The 23,598-nt window shown below is 48.6% G+C and overlaps 2 protein-coding genes across 6 annotated transcripts in view; one reads left to right on the top strand and one right to left on the bottom strand.

Moving 5' to 3' along the window:
* Positions 1-80: 80 nt before the first annotated feature.
* FCHSD1 (FCH and double SH3 domains 1) lies at positions 81-21,929 on the top strand. 2 transcript variants are annotated; one of them, XM_082234390.1, is made up of 20 exons: positions 81-188; positions 1,327-1,424; positions 2,264-2,309; positions 7,012-7,085; positions 8,469-8,613; positions 8,784-8,920; positions 9,130-9,193; positions 9,361-9,489; positions 10,032-10,154; positions 11,872-11,967; positions 12,060-12,176; positions 12,978-13,082; positions 14,571-14,732; positions 15,551-15,679; positions 16,735-16,818; positions 17,173-17,350; positions 17,622-17,827; positions 18,870-18,948; positions 19,556-19,614; positions 21,203-21,929. In XM_082234390.1, the coding sequence occupies exons 1-20, from the start codon at positions 168-170 to the stop codon at positions 21,266-21,268; spliced, it is 2,118 nt and encodes a 705-aa protein (XP_082090516.1). In that variant the 5' UTR covers positions 81-167; the 3' UTR covers positions 21,269-21,929. The 2 variants fall into 2 exon arrangements, with proteins under 2 accessions (XP_082090516.1, XP_082090515.1); XM_082234389.1 differs by having other exon boundaries at positions 11,872-11,970.
* The window catches only part of RELL2 (RELT like 2), a 22,543-nt gene continuing 20,871 nt past the window's right edge, over positions 21,927-23,598 (bottom strand). For all 4 annotated transcript variants that reach the window (XM_082234554.1, XM_082234553.1, XM_082234555.1 and 1 more), the window contains one exon: positions 21,927-23,185. The gene's annotated coding sequence lies outside the window, so the exon portion shown is untranslated. The remainder of the gene's footprint in view (positions 23,186-23,598) is intronic.

Raw genomic sequence — 23,598 nt, 5'->3', positions numbered from 1 at the left:
GGGCGGCGCTCTGCGGAGCCGGGCGGAGCCAGGCCAGCCGGGCGGCGCGGCAGTTCCGGACTCGCCTCCCCGCCGCCGCCGCCGCCGCCGCGCTCTGGACCCGCTTGGCGAGGTCGCGAGGGCGGCCGAAGGAGGCGGCGAAGCGGGGCGCCCAGGAGCCCGTCGCCATGCAGCCGCCGCCGCGCAAAGTAAGTCCCTGCCTGCCGAGCTCGCGGAGGAGAAGCCGGGGAGGGCCCTCCTTGGCACCCGGGCACAGTCGGGGCCGCGGGGTCCCCGAGACGCGCTCCCCGCCCCCTAGTCTGAAAGGGCGTGCGCCCTTGAAGGGGGCGGCTTCCTTGGCAGCAGTGGCGAAGCGTGGGGGGTGCAGGGGGGGGGGCCGGCCGCACGGGGCGCAACATCTGGGGGTTAGGGTTAGGGGGCGCAAATCCACGGGTTAGGGGGCGCAAATCCACGGGTTAGGGGCGCAAATCCACGGGTTAGGGGGCGCAAATTACTTGCCTTGCCCCGGGTGCTTACAACCCACGCTACGCCACTGCTTGGCAGCGCCGCGTCAGGCTCTAAACTAGCCCCCCCAAAACTTTTGGGAACCTGTGGGCACATTTGGAAATCTAATAAGCTCTTGCGGGCGCCACAAACGACCCATTTCGCAGAAGGAGAAAACCGTGGAGATGTGCAGAAGCTCCTCCCAGACAACGCGGGAGGGGGGGGGAGCATCTACACACCTCAGGACAAATGAAACACAGAGGAAGGGGCAACCCCTACCACCCCAAGCAAGAAAGCAAACAAACATTCGTTAGATATAAAAATTGGGCAGGGGCTTGGCTGGTGATGGAGGGGGTCTTGGTGGAAGGTGCCACAGTGCCTGTAGGAGCCACATGGAGGCGCCCCCCCCTCTAACCTCTTGGACTCTTTCATGCATCATAATTCCTAGCCTTTCTATTTAAAGCGCTTAGCATCCACTACCTTGTCATCCTTGCAACAACCCTTTTGCAGAGACTGAGAGGAGGAGTGACTTGCCCAAAGCTACTTACTGAGTTCATGACAAGCAAGATTTGAGCCAGGGGCTTCTAGGCGCTATTGCTACACCTGCTGCATGTGGGTTGAGCTCCTGGAGCTTCTGCCCGCTGCTGGTCCCTGAGGGCAGCTGTTACTGGCGTCCTGCTGGCTCTCTTCCCACTGCCTCTGGGTTCGTAGCCTTACGGTTCCATTCCTGTGCAAAATAGGGGGTTCCTTTTCCTCCTGCTCCGGGTGTGTGTGCTTGTCTGCTCCTTGCCCTGTGGAGGGCCTATTGCCATTGATAAGGTGCAAACTCTCTTTCTTCTGCAGGTTAAGTTGACCCAGGAAGTGAAAGTGCACCTCATAGAGCAGCTGTCAAGCCTTCAGAACAAGCAACAACGGGAGCTGGAACTCCTAGAGGACATCAGGTAACAAACTGAAATTGGGAACTGGGCAAGCTCCTGAACAGGTTCCGCCACAGGCCTAAAGGCTACCCTTTCCCTCCCCTGTTAAACAGCCTAAGACAGCCTTCCTCTTTACAGACATTGAATCAGAAAGCAAGGGATGGAGCTTGACCTCTTGCTAGTGGGTGACCCATGAACTCATGAGCCTACTGCTCCTTATCCGAGAGGCTTAGCCTGTAAAGAGCATCAGCCTTAAGCTAGAAGTGTGGTTCACCTGCTTACATAAATCCAGCAGTCATTTGTGTTGATTCTGCACCTGAAGTTAGCATGTTATGTTTCAGGGACTCTTCCAATGGATCAGTGCTGGGGTTCATATTTAAAATGTGGGGATTACTGGAAAAAGCAGAGTGGTGCTGAGTAGCATGTGCTCAAACCTGAGCCATTACTGTGCAAGGCGGAGGCGTCTCAGGGCCAGCAAAAACAACAGCTGCTCAGGAGTCGCCCCCCCCCCTTTTGCTGGAGGCCATGCGAGTTAAAATAATGTGAGCTGCTGGGTTATTAGGAAAACTGCTCAGTTGAGGTCTTCTCTGGAATTTTCTGTCAGGAAGTATGACACACTAATTGTTGTTTCGTAATTATTACTACTTTGAACTTGTTTTTTTAAAAGCACCATGCAATTTCTGAGGTTACAGTTGCAAGGGGGAGTTGGGTGGGTGCATGCTAGCTGGGCTTCCGCTGAGTCCCAGAGCTCTTCACCCAGCAGATCTTGAGAGCGAGATTGTTCCCTTGCCCTTAGATTCTGATTGTGCAAGAAGATTGGGCTGTGTGGTTATTCAGGGCCTTTGTCTTCTCCTTGCTTGCAGGTCCTACAGCAAGCAGCGATCTGCCATTGAGAGGGAGTACGGGCAGGTGAGACAATTCAAGGCTTCTGAGCTGCTTGCTTGAAATATGTTGCATGCTCCCATTTAAATTGGGTGTAGCCAGCGACATATCATGGCGGGGTGGTGGATATAACCAAAAAGTGTCTGGCTTTAGCGGCGGCCATTTCCCCAGGGTTTAGAGCTCTAACTAACAAGTCGTGTCAAGAGATGGATACAGACTCTGCTTGTGCCATCCATTGTAAGCCAGCACTCTTCCCTAGCTGAAGGAAGTGACCCAGTGAGCAGGCAAGGATCATTTGAGCTCTTCCTTGGAGCTGATAGACCTAAAGAGCCGGCTGCAGCTGCTTCTTGTGACTTTTTCTACTTGGAAGTGGGCAGACGAAGAGTCAGCTGTATCTGGAACTTGTACAGCAAAGCGTCTTGCAATCACTAGAAAAAGTTGAAATAAGAAGTGGTACTTATCTGACCGTGGACCTGATTCCCACCTGGGCCATGTTTTGGAGAGGCCTCCTGGGTTATGCCCAGGCTATGCTATCAAACCAACATGCCTTGAAGGCCTAACTTCCTCAGCAGTGGTGCTGCAACAAGCTACTAGGCTTTATGTCCTCACATTACTGAGTGTTGCTGACAGAATCCTACCCTTTAGCCCTCCTGCCTAATCTCTGATTCTCTCTTGGTTGCATCTGGCCACTGCACACGTAGATGGCTTCGTTTGGCTGTCCCCACTGAGGCTTGGGCCATTATCTCTTGAAGTCCCAACCTGGGATTGCACGTGAGTAGGAAAGTGATCCCTTGGTGTATCATATCACTCATCTGCATTTGATCTTCTGCCATCTTGTTGCACAGCATCCTTTTCATTCCTCCCCATTTGATTCTTGCAAGCCATTCACTGGTGTTGATAAGTGCTCTTGCCATCCTCCTGGGGGGATACATAACTGTAACAGAACTGGCCTTGGAAGGGTCCTTTCAGGCACTTTGCCCGTCTAGAACTGGACATGGAAGATGAGTTTGGGGACAAACATGCCTTTTAGGTCTGATTCTCGTATTTAGCAGGATCGTTTTCTGGACTGCTGAATATTACTCCATCTAAAGCCATAACTCATGTTGCATTTGAACACTTTTTTAAAAACAAAAGAAGCCAATATGCAATTTCAAAAGCAACTCCAAAAGTCATTGGAGTAGAGAAATGTCAGGCAAGGAGATTGTTAATGACCTGTTCCTCTTCTCTCTCTTCTCTTCTCTCTTCTCTTCTCTTCCTTTCTCTCCCCCCCCCCCCCCCCCGGCAATTTTTCTGGTTTAAAATAAACTAATTATAAGGCATATTTGTGTGTATGAAGTAATTCCATGCCTCTAGAAACTAGCCTGCCTCGGGAAAGGCTGGTTTTCTGTCTGCTGAAATAGGGGAGCATTTGAACATGCACTGCCATCCCCAACTGCATGAACTTGTACATTTTAGGAAAGGCTTCGCCACATGATTCTTCTGGTCCTTTCAAGGTTCATACCCTGTTAGCATCTACTCTCCTTTTGTGCTACCCTCGACATGGATTCACATAGGCAGTTTGGGACTTGCATTTTCTGTATGGGAGACCTCATACAGGCAAAGGGGCTGGGAGCTGTGTGTGCCAATCCATCGTGAGGAAGTTTGCTTTTCAACAGCTTTTCCAAATTTGTGAACATTATTTTTAAGCCAAATGTGAATATATATATATATATATATATATATATATTTGCTTTCGTAGATTTTCACGGGTACAGGAATGCAGGTTTTGGTGTCTTCGGGTGTCTTCCCGTGTAAGACTGCCCAGACACCCCGACTCTTACACGGGAAGACACCCGAAGACACCAAAACCAATATATATATATATATATATATATATATATATATATATATATATTCATTTATATACATTACAACAATGATTCAGCTACAATTTTAACATTTCCAGCTTCGACTCCCTTCCCTCTCTTTCTGAGGTTCTTTACATTTATTTTCATTCTTGCCTGTCTTAACTTATTCTTTTATTCATCTATTCTCATATATATCTCATATATATTTTTGAACTGCAGGTTTTTACAGTAATCCCGCCAATGTCTCAATCTGTTTGCAGATTATTTGTAAATACTCAATAAACCATTTCCATTCCTTTCTAAAAAGTTTGTTATTTTGATTTCTTATTCTTCCGGTAAGTTTCACCATTTCTGTATACTCCATTAGTTTCTATATCCATTCTTCTCTCGTTGGGGCATCTTCTTCCTTCCATTTTTGGGCAAATAGCATTCTTGCAGCTGTGGTCACATACATAAATTAATTTCTATACTTTTTAGGTAGTTCTGATCCCATAATTCCCAAGAGAAAAGCTTCTGTTTTTTCACGAATGTTATCTTAAACATCTTTTTCAATTCATTGTATATCATTTCCCAGTTAGCTTTAAACCTTATTGCAAGACCACCACATATATGGAAAAAGGTACCTTCTTTCACTTTACATTTCCAACACTTCGATTTTGATTTATACATTTTTTCCAATCTACTAGGTGTTAGGTACCATCTATATAACATTTTCATATAATTTCCACTTAAATCATAACATACTGTAAATTTTATATTTGTATTCCATAATTGTTCCCATGTTTCCATTTCTATGTTATGACCAATATCTTTTGCCCAGTGTATCATTGAAGATTTCACTTGTTCGTCCTTTGTCTCCCATTCCAATAACATTTTAGACATCACTTTAACATTAGTTTATCTCTAGTTGTGATAGTTGTTCCTCAAACCCCCACTTCATATCCTTTTTAAATACTTCATTCAAATGATGATATTGTAACCATGTTGTTAACAACCCAATAAATCCTTAAACTCTTTTAATTAAAATTTTCCATCCTCCTCTCTTATCAAATTTCTATAAGTCACCCAACTTTCCACCATATTTTTCTTTTTCACCGCTATGGCTTCCAAAGGTGAAAGCCAAAGTGGTGTTTTAGTCTCTAATAAGTTGTTATATTTATCCCATATTCTATACATTTTTTCCCTAATTATATGGTTTGTGAAGCCTTTGTGTACTTTCACCTTTTCATACTACAAATAAGCGTGGCAACGAAAAATATTATCATGACCTTCCAAATCTAAAATATTCAATAGCAACCGTTCCTTCAACCAGCACATACAGAATGCTTCATAATATAATTTAATATTTGGCAGGGAGAAACCTCCTCCTTCTTGCGTGTCTATTAGTATTTTATATTTTATTCTTGTTTTTCCCCCTAGCCAGTTGGGCCCCAGTGGCGGAGGTGTTTGAAAATGCTGTGCCCTTGGTGTTTCAAGATCAGTGTGGTTCCTGTAACACAGCTGATGACTGGGCAAAATGTGTGCATTTAGACTGGCTGTATTTGGCTTGCGAGCCTTGCAGGATGGGACAACCACTGACAGTGTTTCTCACGCAAGGGCTGGCATGCTGCTGACTCAGCACTGCTCCTGTGGTGCACCTCTTTGCTACTCCCAGTGCCACATGGGGCTTGTCAAGCAAGCAGTCAAAACAGCAAAGCCATCATGCATGGGGGAAATTGGTTGCATGAACTGACTCTGAGTTACTGTCAGGAAACCACAGTATTCTGAACCTTGGACCAGTGATAACTTTGCCTTATGCTGTTTTGAGTTTCTGAGCATACCTGCGTCCGGGTTTTATTTTAAGAATTGGATGTGCTCAATTAACACACTGACTTCCTGCAGTCCTACACCATGGATAAGGAGGGCGCAAAACATTCCAGGATGTGCTTGACCCTGAGCATCTTCCCTGAGGCAAAAGCACCTGCTGATCAGCAAACCAGTAATATCGGAAGCTGCCATGTCAATACAATCCTGGCTCTTGGGTCTTTATCAGATGCTTGTTACTTTTATACTCTTCTCCCTTAAGTGGGTTAAACCACAGAGCCTAGGGTTTGCTGATCAGAAGGTCGGCGGTTTGAATCCCCTCCACGGGGTGAGCTCCCATTGGTCGGTCCCTGCTCCTGCCAACCTAGCAGTTCAAAAGCACGTCAAAGTGCAAGTAGATAAATAGGTACGGCTCCGTCAGGAAGGTAAACTGCATTTCTGTGTCCTGCTCTGGCTCGCCAGAAGTGGCTTAGTCATGCTGGCCACATGACCTGGAAGCTGTACTCCGGCTCCCTCGGCCAGTAAAGCGAAATGAGCGCCGCAACCCCAGAGTCGTCCGTGACTGGACCTAATGGTCAGGGGTCCCTTTACCTTTACTTTTCTCTTACAAAGTTCACTGCAAATTAGCATGGTTCCTCAGTGGCCTCCCATGCAGGCAGTGGCCAGGCCTGCTTAGCTTCAGCCGTGCTTCCCAGGCCACCTATAAAAAAGAAGATAGTTGCTGATAATAGCTAATGGAGCCGGAGAATCTCCACACACACACAACCGGCCTCCTCTTCTTCTTCTTGGAGGAGAGGAAGAGGCAGCCGCTGGAGGCCAGTCTTACATCTGCAGCTCAGCAGGGGGGCCACAACAAACACCCTGGGTGATTCATTTCCTAAGTTTTCTGCATGCGGGATTGGGAGGGATACCCAAAAAGGCCAGTGGCCATATTTGCAGGAGTTTTCAGGGAGAGGGAGGTCTGGCTTGTGTTGTTGTTTTGTTTTCGACTACTCTTCATCTCCATCTTGCAGACGTAACATGGGTGGAAAGATGGGGCACAAAATGTTTCAGAATAAATACACCGTATATATTTACAGGCATTGCAAAGGCTGGCAAGTCAGTACCAGAAGAGAGATGGGCAGCGTGGCTGGAACGTCGCCAGTGACTCCAGGTGAGGAATTGGGCTTTGTGGCGAAAGGAGCTGAGCTGCCTTGCTTATTGGGGAAGGGGCTCGCCTGGCTTAGCAGCTGGAAAGGATAGCGTTTGAGGAGAAGGGGGACATCGTAGTCCTGTACTCATCTCCCAGTCTTGGTGTTCATCTGAATCCACCTCTGATTACAGCTGTTCTCAAGGGTAGTCCAAATAGCAATACCACCGTGTTTAATTACATGTGTGTTTGGTCATGTACATGGGTAGGCAAACTAGGGGCCGGATCTGGCCCAATCGCCTTCTAAATCCAGCCCGCAGACAATCCGGGAATCGGCATGTTTTACATGAGTAGAATGTATGCTTTTATTTAAAATGCATCTCTGGGTTATTTGTGGGGCATAGGAATTCATTCATTCCCCCCCCCCCGGGAGGGGCTGAGGGACAGTGGACCGGCCCCCTGCTGAAAAATTTTGCTGACCCCTGGTCATGTATATGCCTGGGGAAATGTGGCTATTGTTCCTTTAAGTGCCCAGCTCTTTGAATTCAAAGAGCCTTTCTCTTTCCTTTCAGCTCCTTAACCTATAATGTTGAAAACCTCTTAGCAGAAAGTGTGGTGGTTTTTGATATTGCATTGTGGCTTTATGCCTTTCTTTAATCAAGACATCTGTCAATGCAGTATCTGTGCTCGCCCTTGAATTTTAGTGCAGGAAGCAAAAGTGCCACCCGGATTACTTTCTTCCTCTATTACTTGGGAGGAAGGAGGCTCTCTTAGCTGGAAATCAAAGAAAGCAAGTGGGAGGAAGTAAAGAAGCAGCGTTAAGCCATCATTCCAGGGAAATGAGGATGTGGGCGCAACAACTGGACTCGGGAAAAGGGTGGAAGGATGTGAGGAGCAAGGTGGGAGAAGCCGGCAACTGGAGCACACAGGCCTGGCAGAGAAATGAGTCAACTGAACCTTGACATAGTGGATGCTGTTGCCTTGTGTTGTTGGTCTAATGCAGCCATTTGATAGAGCTTCCTCAAATTTAACCTCAAGGCAAGTTCTAAGAATCTTGGAGGATGTTTTGTGGAGAGAGAAGCTGATGCAATGAAGCACAAGCTCTGAGCCTGGATGGGGCTTTATACTCAAAGAGCTCAGGAAGTGGTTTTAGCACTTCAGGAGGCTGCTGATAGATATCGCTGTGCACATAGTCTAATGGGGACTGAGTGCGAATCAGCAAATGTTTAGAAAGATGCGTCTGGGTGGCCTGTACTGCATATACCATGCTGCTTAGTGCAGTGGCTGTCAGGAAATGAAAAGCCCTGGTGTTCCTGGAGGACAGAGGAGTCCCCAGACCTCATGAAATCAGAAGCAGGGGCTGGTGAAAAGCTGGTAACGCCTTGACCTCCTCTAATATTTCTGCAGGAGTGTCTTTGGAGTCTGGAAAGGTGTGATCGATGGCACCGTCTCTTCTGGTCAGTCCAGGCTGTCTGCCTCCGATAATTATCGCAGTGTGAGCGCAGAGGCAGCTAAAACCGCTCGTATGTCAAAAGAACACTTGTTCAAAAAGGTACTCTTTGGGTGGGCTAGGAGGGTCCTAGTACCAAGCCTTTGGGGACAGAGAAGCCGTGCTTGGCTCTGGATGGGGAGGGGTTCTTGAGACTCCGCTAAGGGGTTGAGCAGCAGCTGGCGGAGGGCAGGATGCTGACTGCCGGACCGCTTCCCCACCTGCTCTCCTAGGGCATGGACCAGCTGCTGAATATCCAGACTGAACTGCTGGAGACGGTGAAGGAAGTCAGCAAAACCAAGAAGCATTACACACAGATTGAGCGGTCCAGTGAGGTAGCCAGAGAGAAGGCTGCCGATGTGGATGCCAGGTGATCCCCCGGTTCCCTACCCCCCCCAAGCAGGGGAATCCCAAAATGCGAGTGCCAGGGGGTCCCAGTGGGCTGCACCATGTTGTTCTCGCAAGTCTCGCATGCTCTGGGACTTAAGGTAGAGCTTTCCAGAGCTGAGCATCACTTGGTGGTTTGCATCCAGAGGATCTGTGGAAACTGATGCCTGTCCTTTTCCCTCTCCTCCACAGGCTCAGGAAGAGTGACCACGGCATATTTCACACAAAGGCCAGCTTGCAGAAGCTCAGCGCCAAGGTCAGAGGCCCATCCTGCCACCCCACTGGGACACTGAAGTGGGTTACAGAGGCCTGAGGGATGCGCACGTCGCACAGTGGGCTGGCAGAGAGCTTCCCGATATGGGGTGTGGGTTTGGTAGGCCTTTGAAATGTCGAGTGCATGGCCCTCTGTTCCTCTCATTGCAGTTCGCTGTGCAGCTGGCAGAGAATTCACAGCAGCTGGTGGTGGCACGAAATGAGTACCTCTTGACTCTGGCGGCTGCAAGAGCCCACCTGGAGCACTACATCCATGTGGAGCTGCCTGCTGTTTTCAAGGTAAGAGCTCTCTTCTTACACTGCGCACCTTCTCCTCTGAGGACAACTTTGCAGACCTGGGCAGCTTCTTGTATAGCTGTGGCAGGCCATAACTTTGAACAGGAAAACTCTACGGGAAGGGACAGTGGTACACAGCTTCCTCTCCACCGACACACACTCCCCTAGTTAGCAATTTCACCTTCCTGCAGCTGTGTCCCTTTAAAAAAAAGATGGGGAGAATTGCATGTCTTTTATCCTTTCCTAAAATGCTTGGATTGCCGCCTACTGGGGTCTTTTCTTTTGCTGCACAGGATTTTAGCTTGAACCAAATTCTATTTCCCAGGTTTTTGCCAATCCCACAAATATCTTCCCTCAAATAGGCCCCTGTTTTTCTCTCAAGGAGTGTAGGGAGTTGCCTCATTTTGGATGACTCCCTGCACTGCAGCAAGTTTGGGTGGAATGATCTCTCTTCTCCTGGGTGTACCTCTGTCCCGGAGGAGCCTCCCTTCCTGTTCCTCTTTTCGCTGTGCACCACCCAACCTGTTGGATCTGTGTTTTGTCAGATGCTGGATGGTGACCTTTATGAGCGGCTCAGAGACCAGCTGACCCTGATCAGCAAGACAGAGCTGGAGGTCTGCCAAGGGACACAGGAACTTTTCCAGCGTGTTCTAGGTACATCTGCACAGGTAACAAGGCGCTCATAGGTGACTGTGTTTCTAGGGGTCTGTAGGGTATCCCCAAAACTGCTGTTCTCCTGTTGGGAGAAAAATACAGGCATATTTTTACATTTGATGTTTTCAGATCTCCTCCAATAGAAATCCAAGCCCTCTGTGACTATTCTAAAGTTTTCTGAAGAAGAAGAAAAGTTGAGAAATACAATCATGGATCTCCAGTGTCCCTTCTTTTTTGGCCCTTATTCTCTTGCCTAGCAAGTTTGGACTTTCTCCCCCCACCTTACATGTCACAGTTTAGTGTTGCTGTGGAGCAACCATTCCCCAAATGAACTTGTGGTAGCCCTAGGTCTTCATTTCTGAGTTACTGTAAGCAACTTCAAGTGCTTTTCTTTGGGACCAATCCAAAGGAAATGATAACCACCTTGTTAAACCTTCTCTACCTTTTTGGGGAATAACCTGTGAGCCCTCAGAGGCCTACCAGCAGGTGGGATAGGGCTGTCTCTTAAGCTTTTCCAACCTGCTGAAGCCCACCTAGCTGCACAAGGCTTCATCTGCCTCTGGTGCCCTCTTGGTGTGTGAATTGTTGGAGGAGCAAAAGAATGGTATGGTGGTGTTGTGGAGCTCAGTCAAGAAGAGCAAAATTTGGGATAGGATGTAGGGAGCACAAGCAAAATTAAAGAAAAAAGATGGTAACAGGCGGGCCACAGAGAATCTATAGGACAGGGATGGTTGACGAATGGGATAAAGAGAAGCCTACAGAGAAAGAGGAGATGGCACTATGGGATGTGGAGAGAGGAGGAGCACCTGAGAGATTGTGGGAGCAGGAAAATATAGCATAAGAAAGGTGAGTAAGGGGTAATGGGTGGAGTTACAAATACCTTGAGGTCCACCGCCCTGGACCTTGTGATCCTTATTTGAGGCCCTCCTTCATGTGCCTCCTGCGCTAGAGGTCCAGAGGGTGGCAACTCAAGAACAGGGCCTTTTCTGCAGTGGCTCCCTGTCTGTAGAATGCTCCTCCTAGGGAGGCTCGCCTGGCGCCTTCATTACATATCTTCAGGTGCCAGGCAAAAATGTTTTTCTATAGCCAGGCCTTTGGCTGAAGAACATTCTATGGCCTTTTAAATGTGTTTGTAGGAGGAGGGATTGTTGGTTTGTTTTTCTGCTATGTCTTTTGTGTTCTCATTATATATATTTTTATGGTTTAAATCGCCCTGTGCTCTTTGAATGAAGGGTGGTATATAAATTTAATAAACAGGTAAACAAATAAAATAATTACAGAGATATCATTTACTCATGCAGAGAAAAATGAATATACACTATAAGCACAGAAATAAAAGAGGTGGTGACAGATAACCAGATAAAAAATAGAAAATACTGCATCAAACACTTTTCTGAGACCGATGTAGTCTGGCTCTCTTAAAGATGTAGAAATCTACAAGTGAGTGATTTGCATTGGGCACTCAGATTTAGCTGATGAAGAACATTGCAAATGTGCACTTGAAATGCATGTTCTTCATCAGAATTGTGTTTGATAAAATAAAATAAATAAATGCTGGACCACTGAGACTTTGGACAAGGCAGCTCTTTGGAACACAGAAACAGCAGAGACCCTGTGCCAGCAGCATTTCCTCCAGGAAGGACAGGCTGGCGGTAGCGCAGTGAAGGCAGCTTTCTCTCTCACTTGCTTGGCATCTCTCAGACTTTCTTTTCTTCCTGGTTGTTCTTGCAGGTGTGCCAGGAGCAGAATCTCCTCCTCTTCCTCCAGGATAATGCTGCATTTTCAGCGATGGTCATGCAGCCCTTTCAGCCGGCAGGAGCTGACCAGGTGGTAAGAAAGAAGCAGTCCTCCTCTAGCCCTTGCCCAGGAGGAGAAGCGTGTCTTCGGACAGGGCTGCTAACAAGCCTATTTCTTCCCAGACTTCTCTTCTGCATGAAAGTGGCAGCAGCCTTGGGGAGAGCGGGTTAGAGAAGGAGGCACGTCGCTGGGCCGCTCGAGCAGCCAGAGATTACAAAATAAAAACTGTCAGTGAGCAGGTGAGCAGCCAGGCTTTAATTCCCAGGAAATACTTTCCATGTGATAGGACTTGTCCGTGAAATTAGAGAGAATAATCCCCTTTTCCTGGTTGTACTTTTATCTTCTGCATTATTTGGGTGGATGGATATGAACTGGGAATAGCATAAAATCCTGTGAAGAGTTAATCCACCCATCGGTGTCTGGGGGCAGGGTAAAATAAACCCCTGTCTTCACCCATGAAGAAAAAAAAACAGTTTTCTTCCTGCTTAGATCAAGAGAGCAGGGTTTTTGTGGGGCTCCAGTCCTTCAGGACCTTGTGGTTACTTTCACTGGCAAGTCCCTTCCCTTCCCCTTTGGGCAGTCTCCTTAGAATTGGGGCCTTTTTCCCTGAAAGAGGAGGAGCAGCTGTCAGAAATGGAAATGGAGGTTTCCAGGCAATTTCCCCCTCTCCTCTACTGGATAAAGCTTTTGGATTTCTGGAGCTGGCAGAGGAGAATCTAGCAAACTCCTTGGAGTCCAGGGGATGTTTCCCCAAGACAGGATCCCAGCCAGTTATTCTGTTCTAATGATTTTTTCACTCTGAAAAGAAGAACAGACTTCATCCTGTTTAATGATTTCACCACAGCAGCCACAAAAAAAGTTCTATAATTTCATTAAAGAAGACGTGGCCTATTGCAAATTTTGAGGTTCCTGTGGCCATTCTAATTTCAAGGGCCAAAGACTGACGCAAGGTTTCCTTCAGGATTCCTGAGACAAGAAAACAGAATTTGCCCAGAAAATGTTGCTAGGATCACTTAAGTATTCAATATTGGGTTGAGCAGGTTCTACAGAGAATGGAAGCCAGGAGGCAGCAGGCCCCTGAGGCAGAGATGACCACCATGGAGAAGAGGATGGAGGAGATAAGAGAGAACCTACGGAAGGCTGAGGTGCGTCTGACTGCAGGCTGCCTGCCAGAGTGGTCAGCAATGCTTGTCTGTCTGAAGCTGTCGGCTGTGTGCCATCGATATCCCTTGCGGGCTCCTGGCATTTGTGTCCTGTACGTGTGCTTTCTGGTGCTTTTGCTGACTTGACGGCAAATATTGCAGGGGTGAAAAGAGCAGGCTGCATTGCCCAGGAGAAAAATTCCAACTGAAGGTAGCCAGCCCATCACCCCATTTGACTGTATTTTATAGCCAGGGGACTAGAACCTCCATGCTCTGTAAAGTTTAACTTGTTGAAGAGGTGAAATATAGGCTAAAAAGGTAAAGGGACCCCTCACCATTAGGTCCAGTCGTGGCCGACTCTGGGGTTGCGACGCTCATCTCTCTTTACTGGCCGAGGGAGCCGGCGTACAGCTTCTGGGTCATGAGGCCAGAATGCTCTGGCGAACCAGAGCAGCGCACGGAAGTGCCGTTTACCTTCCCACTGGAGCAGTACCTATTTATCTACTTGCACTTTGACGTGCTTTCGAACTGCTAGGTTGGCAGGAGCAGGGACCAAGCAACAGGAGCTCACCCCATCGCGGGGATTCGAACCGCCGCCCTTCTGATCGGCAAGTCCTAGGCTCTGTGGTTTAACCCACAGTGCCACCCATGTCCCAGAATAATAGCATCCCAGAATAAACAGGTTAATGCATCATCATATTGAGACTTTGATGTTTTATCCTTTCTGATGCAGTTAGCCAGTCACAGGTGGATCTACATTTGGAAAACGATTTCCGCCAGCTTCTCATCTCCCTTGCTCTGCCTTGTGTGTGATAAACCAGATTTCAAACAAAGGAAATTTCTGTTCTTTTATTGAGGGAAAGGAGGGTATAAGATGCTGTGGAAAGGAGGGTGGGCGAATGCATGAAGATGGCTCAAAATCAATAGCAGAATTAGATTCCTAGTTTCAGTAGAACAGGAGGTACCATTGCATTAGGTTCCTAAGTGTTTTGCAGGCAAACATGACTGGCTCCTGGCTGGCATGTATAAAATGTGCATTTTAGGTGTAACTAAGACCTTGTAGTGCCCAGTGGGATTCTTGCCTTTCCCCTCCCCCTTTTTTTGGACAGACCTCTACAGTAAAAAAACAGAACCCCAGACAGAGGGGTAGAGAGGAAAGCTCCATCCAGTGGCATTGGTCCTGTGTGTATATGTGCTGTGGGAGTTTGCATTTTAAAAAGAGAAAGGAAAAGAAGGTTGGGTGGTAACTGAGGAGGGGCATCCTTCTACCCTGCCTTTGCTGCCAGGGCATTGGCTTCTGACTGTCATTCAGAGGGTGGCATTCTTGGTGCTGAAGGGCATTCCTAATCTGCTAGCTGCTGCTTTTCTCCATTTGAAAGACCAGGCTTGTCGTTTCCTTTGTTCTGCTTGTGGCTGGATGTGACAGTTGTTTGAGGAAGGAATTGCTGATTCATTGCTTGATCACAGGACGGGTTCTTGCCCTCTCTTTAGATCAGCAAGGTGAAGGCGGAGGCACGGCTAGCTCTCCTGCGTCAGGCTGGCCTGGATGTCGATACCTGGCTGGCAAGCAGCATGGGGCAGGTGCTGGACGAAATGGAGCAAGAGCGGCGGCTCAGCGAAGCTCGCAGGTCTGAGAGAGGCTCCACTCCAACGGTAAGAGTTGCCTCTCCCCAAAGATCAGCTCCCAAACCCTTGGAAAGAGCTGCGCCCTCACCCCAGGCCCCGTGAAGGTTGCTGCATCACTCAGACACGTCCTTCTGCTGCATGGAAGAGGCTTCTGTGCGGTTGGCGGTACATCTGAAAAGGGCATCTTTGAGACACTAGTTTCAGGGAAAGAGAGACTCTTCAGCCCATGGGCTGCAAGGAGCTTTCAAACTTGTCTGCATTCTCTTGCCCAAACTGGGACCATTCCCCCTGCTTGACTGAAGTCTGTCTTGGGGACAATCTGGGCAATAATAATAATTTATTATTTATACCCTGCCCATCTGGCTAGGTTTCTCCAGCCACTCTGGGCAACTTCCAACAAAGTATTAATGTTTAACAGACCACTGTATTTTAAAAGCTTCCCTAAGCAGGGCTGCCTTCAAATGTCTTCTAAAAGTCTGGTAGTTGTTCTTCTCTTTGACATCTGGTGGGAGGGCGTTCCACAGGGAGGGCGCCACTACCGAGAAGGCCCTCTGCCTGGTTCCCTGTAACTTGGGTTCTCGTGGTGAGGGAACTGCCAGAAGGCCCTCGGCACTGGACCTCAGTGTCCGGGCAGAACAATGGAGGTGGAGACTCTCCTTCAGGGTAAATATTCCCATTCCCCATTCTCTTTGTGATGTGGTGTTGTTTCCTTGGAGTGGAACCCTCTCCCCCCCCCCCCAATCATCTGAGATTCTGTGTCTTTGGCCTGGAGCTGCCTTTTCTTTATATTTGATTGGCCTGTCATTTTAGCTTCCCATAGTTGACAGTCATAAATCTTCCATCAGGCAGAAGACTTTGATCTTGCTGAGTTTGATGACTATGACGACAACACAGAACTGTTTGAGGACACAAGGCCAAGTCCAAGCATGGTTCGTGCTTATCCTTCATCCTGCAGAGTATTTTTCCCATACCAGGTAATACTTCTTTCTTCTCCTAAATATGAATTGCTGCTTGCAGCATGCTCTTCACCTTAATTTATCATTACAAAGCTCAAAAACCACTTCTAGGTGGCTTTTCAGGGGCTTCAGCAAGGGCACTGTTGGAATTTTGGGGTACCTTAAGCAAGAGACTCTCCAGCTGAGCTTCTTAACAGCAAGTGATGTAAACGATAACAAAGGGAGTAGAACTGGGAAAATGGGATAGATGTTTGCTAAATGTCTTCACTCCCACACATACCTGGATTTTGACAGTGATTCCTCGTGTCTTACACTGTACCTGGAAATCTCAAACAGTGGCACATTTGAGACATAACAAATCATGGCTTCATGATGCCGGAATGAACATAATAATAATAATAATTTATTTATACCCCGCCCATCTGGCTGAGTTTCCCCAGCCACTCTGGGCAGCTTCCAACAAAGATTAAAAATACATTAAAACACCAGTCATTAAAAACTTCCCTAAACAGGGCTGCCTTCAGATGTCTTTTAAAGATAAGATAGCTGCTTATTTCCTTTACATCTGAAGGGCCCCACTATCGAGAAGGCCCTCAGCGCTGGATCTCAGTGTCCAGGCTGAATGATGGGGGTGGAGACGCTCCTTCAGGTATACTGGACCGAGGCCATTTAGGGCTTTAAAGGTCAGCACCAACACTTTGAATTGTGCTCAGAAATGTACTGGGAGCCTGTTGCTTTCATGCATGGGGAGGAGCCTTCTGGCTTGCCACAAACCATAAGCAGAAGCTTCTAATCTCCTTTCCTCACCCATGAAAGGAAGAAAAGAACCTTATTCCTCTGAGGCTCATGACTATTCCTTCTCATGGTGAGAAACCATGGCTGGTCACTGATGCCTGAGTGAGTCAGGCTGCGTCTCCAGAGGGCCTGTTACGGGTCTCTAGGCCCTGCTCTTTGTTCAGCCCAGCTGACCTTTCACACCAGCCATCCGCACAGAACTCTGTTGTGACGCTTGGAAGGCAAGCAGCTGCTGCTGTGGACTTTGTTGTGACTCTGCGTGTGTTCTTGCCTGCCAGGCCTGCCAATCAGACGAGCTCTCCATTGCTCAGGGTGAGGAGCTGGAGGTCATTGAAGACGGCGATGTGGAGGAATGGGTCAAGGTTTGTATAAGGAAACTGGGTCAAGTTCCTCTCTGCTATGGGACTTGGAAAAACCTTTGGTGAAAATCTGCCTCTAGGGTGCTAAGCAAGAGTATGAATGGGTGCTGAGCAACTCTGTAAGGCATGCTGGAGTTGCTTGGACACATGGAACCATTGGGCGTCCCATCTCTGGCAGCAATGCCAGTGCCAAGACAGAAGCTGAGCACTTTGGACCTAAGAGAGCAGAACCCAGATTGTAGCCTTGGGCTTCTTGCAATCCTACCCACGTGTTCCCCAGCCACACATGGTAGGAACGCACCAGGGCAAGCTTGTTCAAATATGTTTCTTAGTGTCACTTCTCCTACCTGACTTCAGGCGCGTAACAGTGCAGGACAGGTCGGGTACGTCCCTGAGAAGTACCTCTTCTTTGTGGATTCAGTAAGCAGGGAGCACCCAGCCCCAGATGGGAATCCCCAGGAAGAGTCCTCTGATGTGGCCTTGGAGAGGGAGCTGACCAACATCATGAGCATGGGCCTGATGCTGGAGCCTGGAGGTGCGTCTTGCGGGGGGGGCTGGGGGGGGCAAGTGCATGGCAGTGTCAAGATATGGGCCTGGCATAGCTTTTCTGCCCTGCCCGTCAGATCTCCTGTGATACAAATCCAGGGGAGCCTCTTCCCAACTTGGCTAGGTGAAGAGGTGGCCTGCCTGCACTTGAAAGGGTTCAGTTTATTTACGCTTTTTATCCTGTCCTCCCCCCAGCAGAGTAAATGGCTGCTGATCCCACCTGCTTCGTAAGACCAGTTGTGTCCTCTGTTTCTTTGCAGCTTCCCTGGTGCGAGCCCTTTATGACTACGAAGGGCAGAGCTCTGAGGAACTCAGTTTCCCCGAGGGAGCCATCATCCGAGTGCTGCCCCGGGAGGAGGGAGCGGTAGATGATGGCTTTTGGAAAGGAGACTTCAATGGGAGAATTGGAGTCTTCCCCTCATTGGTTGTGCAAGAAATAACTGGCGCTCAAGAGGGAGCGGAGCAGGTGAGTCCCAGGGCAGCCCAGGAAGGGCAGAGCAGCTTGTCTGCCTCCTTATGGAAACAGTGTTTGGACTGTTGCAGCTGGCAGGGCCCAGGAGTCCTGGTAATAGTTACTGGGATCCACAGATATGGACACCTCAGCACGTGCCCCTCCTGCCTCCGGGGAGCATGCCAAAGCACCCTAGAAGCTTGGGGCTGAGGAGGTACCGTATTTTTCACTCTATAAGATGCACCAGACCATAAAATGCACCTAGTTTTTGGAGGAGGAAAACAAGGAAAAAAATATTCTGAATCCCAGAAACCAGAACAGCAAGAGGGATCTGGCTTCTGGGATAGCCTCTTGCTGTTCTGGCTTATGGGATAGCCACGTGCAGCCTCTCCGGGGCAGCGGGATGAAGGCTCTCCCAAGAGCCACACTCCCTTTAAAGAGCGCGTGGAGCGTGTGTGCGGCTCTTAGGGGCTTTTCCCCGAGGAGGGAGAAGGGCAGCCCTCTCCACGCAGCTCTTTAAAGGGAGCGCTGAGCAGAGCCTCCCACTTGCATTTGATCCATAAGACGCACACACATTTCCCCTTACTTTTTAGGAGGGGGAAAGTGTGTCTTATAGAGCAAAAAATACAGTAGTTGAGCAGTCATGCAGTGCTTCAGAGGTGTTCAAAGGGAAAGCAATCTGTTTTATGATCTAAGGGATACTCATACCGATGCCTTGCTAATTTGGAGTCCACAACTTCTTTCTGGGTTTGACAGCCAGGTATAAAGTTATTATCACCACCCCTGCCCATTCCCCAGCTAGAGAGGGGGCAGCATCTTGTTTTTGATGTCCTGCTGAGCATTACATGCCTCCAGAATGCAGCACGAGCCCTTGGAGCATGTGCAAGGTGCTCTTTTCTTCATTGCTGTTCCAGCTTTTTCATGGCTGAGCCCTGCTGAGCCTGGTTCCCACTCCAACACAGGGTTGTGGGGACACACATTCATTTTTCCACTTGGTGTCTTAGAAGTTTGCTTCGCTTGCTTTGAGTCTGACGGCAGCTTGGCTTTCTTGTTTCAGGAACTGCTTTCACCATCTCCCCCAGCCTTCTCCCCTCCAGTCCTTGACCATGCATCTCCTCCAGACATTCTGCTAACAGGTGAGTTACTTGAGAAACCAGCATCTGGAGTCTTTCCCCCCTACCCCACAAAAAAATGGTGGTTTCTGGAATACAGTGGTGCCTCGCAAGACGAAAAGAATCCGTTCTGTGATTCTCTTTGTCTAGCGGTTTTTTTGTCTTGTGAAGCAAGCCCATTGACGGATTAGTGGATTAGAGCTATTAGCGCTATTAGTGGCTTTTAGCGTCTTATCTGCTGATCGGATCAGCTGATAAGCAGTTTAGCAGCTTAGAAAAAGGGGGGGAGGGGAAAAAACCAGCAGGAACTCACAAGACATTGTCATCTTGCGAAGCAAGCCCATAGGAAATTCGTTTTGCGAAGCACCTCCAAAACGGAAAATCCTTTCTTCTAGCGGGTTTTCCGTCTTGCGAGGCATTCGTCTTGCGGGGCACCACTGTAGTCTAGTTGTGTTAGAGAGAAGTGATGATATGTAAAGATCTCTAGTATGTTGTGAATACATGTTTGTGTTTCTGGAGAAATGGGATTGAGAGAGATAGAGAAAGACCAAGTTAAGGGCCAGGATGTCAGCAGTCCTTCGCTGCTCTGCCCCACACGAGTGTAGTCATTAATGTTTTTATGTGTTCCCAGGTGGCTGGCAAGGAAACGTGCAAGATTCCCCTGACCTGAATGCACCACGCATTCGCCCAGTAAGTTGTTTCCCATATGCCGTGATAGGATGGCCTCAGTCTCCCTGTCCTTTATCCCCACCACTCACAAAAAAGTTCATTCACATAAGAGCATCCTAGAATGCAAGTAGGTTATGATCTAATCTTTGGCGCAATTTCACTAATTATTATGAGCATATTTATCTCTCAGGTAGAGAAAAAAGGCAGAATATTCCATTTTGGCCAAAAAGGGAGTGCTCAGTCCTTCTAGGATGATCTTACACACATGAGTGGGGCTTTGTAGTTAGCCTTGCCTGTTAGGCTTGTGTTCTACTAGAACCTTAATAAGAATTTATATTGGAGAAACTGAAGGTTTGAAACCACATTACAAGAGGTAACCAGAGTTTGCCAGTCTTCTGTTGGGAGGGAAGAAAAGTAGAGTGGGAAGAAAAAACTTGAGATGATGATAATTTTTGTATCCCACCCATCTGATTGAGTTACTCCAACCACTGTGGGCAGCTTCCAACTGAATATACAAAAACACAACACAACATCACACATTAAAAGCTTCCTGATACAGGAATGCCTTCAGAGGTCTACTGAAGGTTGTATAATTCTTGATCTCTTTGACATCAGATGGGAGAGAATTCCACAGGGCAGGTGCAACTACCAAGAAGGCCCTCTGCCTGGTTCCCTGTAACTGCACTTCTGGCAGTGAGGAAACCACCAGAAGGCTCTTGGAGGAGGATTTCAGTGTCCAGACTGAATGATGGGAGTGGAGACACACCATTAGGTATACAGGGAAGCCATCTGGGGCTTTAAAGGTCAACACCAATACTTTGAGTTGTACTTGGAAAGGTATTGGGAGCCAATGTAGATCTTTTATGACCAGTTTTTATCGTCACGGTGGCCATTCCCAGTCACCAGCCTGGCAGCCACATTCTGGATTAGTTGTAGTTTCCAAGTTGCCTTCAAAGGTAGCCCCACGTAGAGCACATTGCAGTAGTCCAAGCAGGAGATAACCAGAGCAGGTACCCCTCTGGTGAGACACTGCACAGACAGGAAGGGTCTCAGTGGGCATACCAGATGGAGCTGGTAGACAACTGCCCAGGACACAGAATTAACCTCTGTACCTCCAGGGACAGCTGTGAGTCCAAAATGACTCCAAGGCTGCACACCTGGTCCTTCAGGGGCACAGTTACCCTATTCAGGACCAGGGAAACCCCCACACCTGCCTGCCCCCTGTTTGCCAGAAACAGTACTTCCGTCTTGTCGGGATTCAACCTCAATCCATTGACCACCACCCATCCTTCAACCATTTCCAGACACTCACACAGGACCTTCACTGGTTCCAGTTTAAGCAGTAGGTCGAACTGGGTATCATCCACATACTGGTGGACACCCAGCCCAAACCCCCTGGTGATCTCTCCCAATGGTTTCATATAGATGTTTCAAAAAAACATGGGAGATAAAGTGTAACATAAATGTCAGCAATACTCCAGACTCCTCCTGATGGATTTTGAGAAAAACACTAATAGGGTCCTAAGCTTGCCCCTTTGTGGGCATAAGATGCAGTGCGAGAACTTTACACCCTTCAGAAATGCTGCCTTCCCCCGCCCTTTCTTTTTAGGTTCGGGCTCCCCCACCTCCACCATCGAAGGCTCCAGAAGATGACTCGCTGCCCAGCCACGATTAAGTCCACATCTGCCGGGGACTTGGCTTCCCAAGAAGGCTTGAGCGCTTTGGGGGCTGGTGGGGCCACAAGCAAATCCGTTTCTGCTTGGAGTTCCTGGGTGCCTCTGGCTGCTTTTGAGCCTGTGCTCACATCTTCCAGCACCAGCAAGCCAGCAGTGGGACGGAGGTGCTGAGAGGAGCATTGCTGCTGCTGCTGCTGCTACTGCTGTTGCTCCTGCGATGAGCTTCTCCACCTCAGCACATGAGTACATGCTCAGATGGATGGACTGCACCAGAATGGACTTACCAGGGAATGTTGAAAACAAGTTTGTCTTTCTCTCTGCCCTGGGGTTGAGCCCCACAGCGTAGGACCTAGAAACGGCAAGTTCTGTTGGCCCTTGACATTCCTTGGACTGCTACTCAAGACAATGCCAAGCATTTCCTTTTTTTCCTGTTCTGTGGTTTGAGATGGGAGCAGGTCTCTCCCTTTGCTTTAAATGCTGCTAGCTAGCATCTGTCTGCACTTTGTCTGTCAGAACTATTGACAACGGCCGGGTCTGCTGCTCTTCTTGTAGCCGGCAGTTCTTTTGCTGTCCCTTGCTGAGTGAGCTGGTACCTGTGCTGCGTCTTTGAGAGGCAATAGATGGGCAGGTACTGACCAAATAAACAGACATCATTCCGCACGTCTTCAGCATCTTTAATAGGGTTAGTTTTTGTTTACACTGTACTTAAACATGAAAAGATGTAGGGCGAAGGCAGAGGTGGCCTTCGGTCATGGCTTAACTAGAACACAGAAGACTAGAAATCACAGGGTCTGGGGGAGTGTTTAGTTGGCTGATCTCCCAAGCCAGGTTCTGGTCTCCTAGCGAGGGGGAAAGCCTATCCGGAGCCACGAGAGTCTCCAGGATCTGTGTTGAGCAAAGCAGCCCCCACCCCCACCCCATGCAAGTCCCCACACATACCACATTGAGCCCCACAGCAGAGGGGCTCAGAGTTAGGTGCTATTTGGCTGCTTCAAAGAGGATGGTGTGGTTAGTAGACACTAGAGCAGGATCTTTGCGAGGATTTATCACTTAGGGGAGTGCCTGTTTGTAAATATTGCGGTCTGAGGCAGAATTCGCATTTCCTCTTGTGTAACTGCTGCTCCTGAGTTGTAATTCTAGCTCCTCTGATTGTCGTGTGTGAATGCTGGAAACCAGGGAGGTTACCGTGGGTCCAGCTACCTGCCTAAATGCAGCCCCCAGGGCCACTGTATTCCCTGGTCAGGATGGGAGTGGACACTCAGACTTTAAGCCGGCTGAGTCACAGCTATGAGCAGAGCAGGCGATACCAAGGGCCTTCTCCCCTTAGTTCAAAACTCGCTCCACCCACATTGGCCGAGTTCTCTTCCTGCTGTAAGCAGTAGCTGTATTTAATTTTTTAAACACTAATCGTTCACTCAGACCTGACTGGCATGCAGGAAAATGGGCTATTGCTGAAAGGGCAGCGCCTGGAGCGGGATGTGAGAAGGATCCTGAGATACAAATCTGGGATTCTTCAAAGCACCACAAGTTGAGCCCCAGCATGGAGAAGAATGGGATTCTTACCAGCTCAGGCATACCGGTGGGTCCCGCCATCCCACCCCACAAGTCGCATGGTTGCACACAGGGGCCTTAGCAAAGCTTTCAACAGAATGAGGTTTCAGCAAGGTGGATAACGCCACAACACGGTCCCGTTCCTGCGCTCTTCCGCTGCTGCTGCGTGAGTAGCTGTTGCAATGGGGATGAGGCTCTTGCCAAGTGTCATAGTTCTACTAGTGGAAGTGGCACGTCCTTACCAGGCGTGGTGTCGCTCTTCTGGCCCAGGCATGAGTCGTTCTGGCCGCCTAGTTCTTGCAAACCTAGTGTTGGCTCTGTGTGATCTCTCTGCTTTGCAACCCTGAACGTGGAGCAGGCAGGCTCTGAAAGAAAATGTTGAAGGAAGGAGCGTGAACAGAAACGTCTACCAAAGGCAAAGGATAGTGGAACTGCCCTCCATCTGGAAGCAGCCAGAGTTCCACTGCAACTTTTCACAAGGGGTTAAAAGGATGACTCCACCATGCAGCCCGTAGGTGGTAGGTCAGAACAACAGTGATGGAGGTGCCCCCCCCCCCGTGGGTGGCAGGTGGGCAGGAGGGGTCACATTCTCCTCCATCCTCCTGTCTCCTGAGCAAGTGGAGAATTGCCCTGTAGCATAGGAGTTGTGGCATCACTTCCTGCTCCTGCCCTCACGGTCTAGAAATATTCTTTCCAGTCAAATGCTAAAAGAAAGCTTGCTGAGCAAAGTCCTCAGGAGTGGGATCTGACCACTTCCCTCCTATTTTATGTGACAATG

Source organism: Podarcis vaucheri (assembly GCF_965113315.1).
Source record: "Podarcis vaucheri genome assembly, chromosome: 8".
Lineage (NCBI taxonomy): Eukaryota > Metazoa > Chordata > Lepidosauria > Squamata > Lacertidae > Podarcis > Podarcis vaucheri.
Note: the sequence above shows the minus strand (reverse complement) of the source record. Positions and strands in the feature narration are given on the sequence as shown.

What these genes read in the sequence shown, in the direction of transcription:
- FCHSD1 (XM_082234389.1), top strand. Translation starts at nt 168, where the DNA reads ATGCAGCCGCCGCCGCGCAAA. An exon ending in ATGTGGAGGAATGGGTCAAG is followed by an intron (nt 16,819 to 17,172) that starts GTTTGTATAAGG and finishes ACCTGACTTCAG; the next exon opens with GCGCGTAACAGTGCAGGACA. An exon ending in CTCAAGAGGGAGCGGAGCAG is followed by an intron (nt 17,828 to 18,869) that starts GTGAGTCCCAGG and finishes TTCTTGTTTCAG; the next exon opens with GAACTGCTTTCACCATCTCC.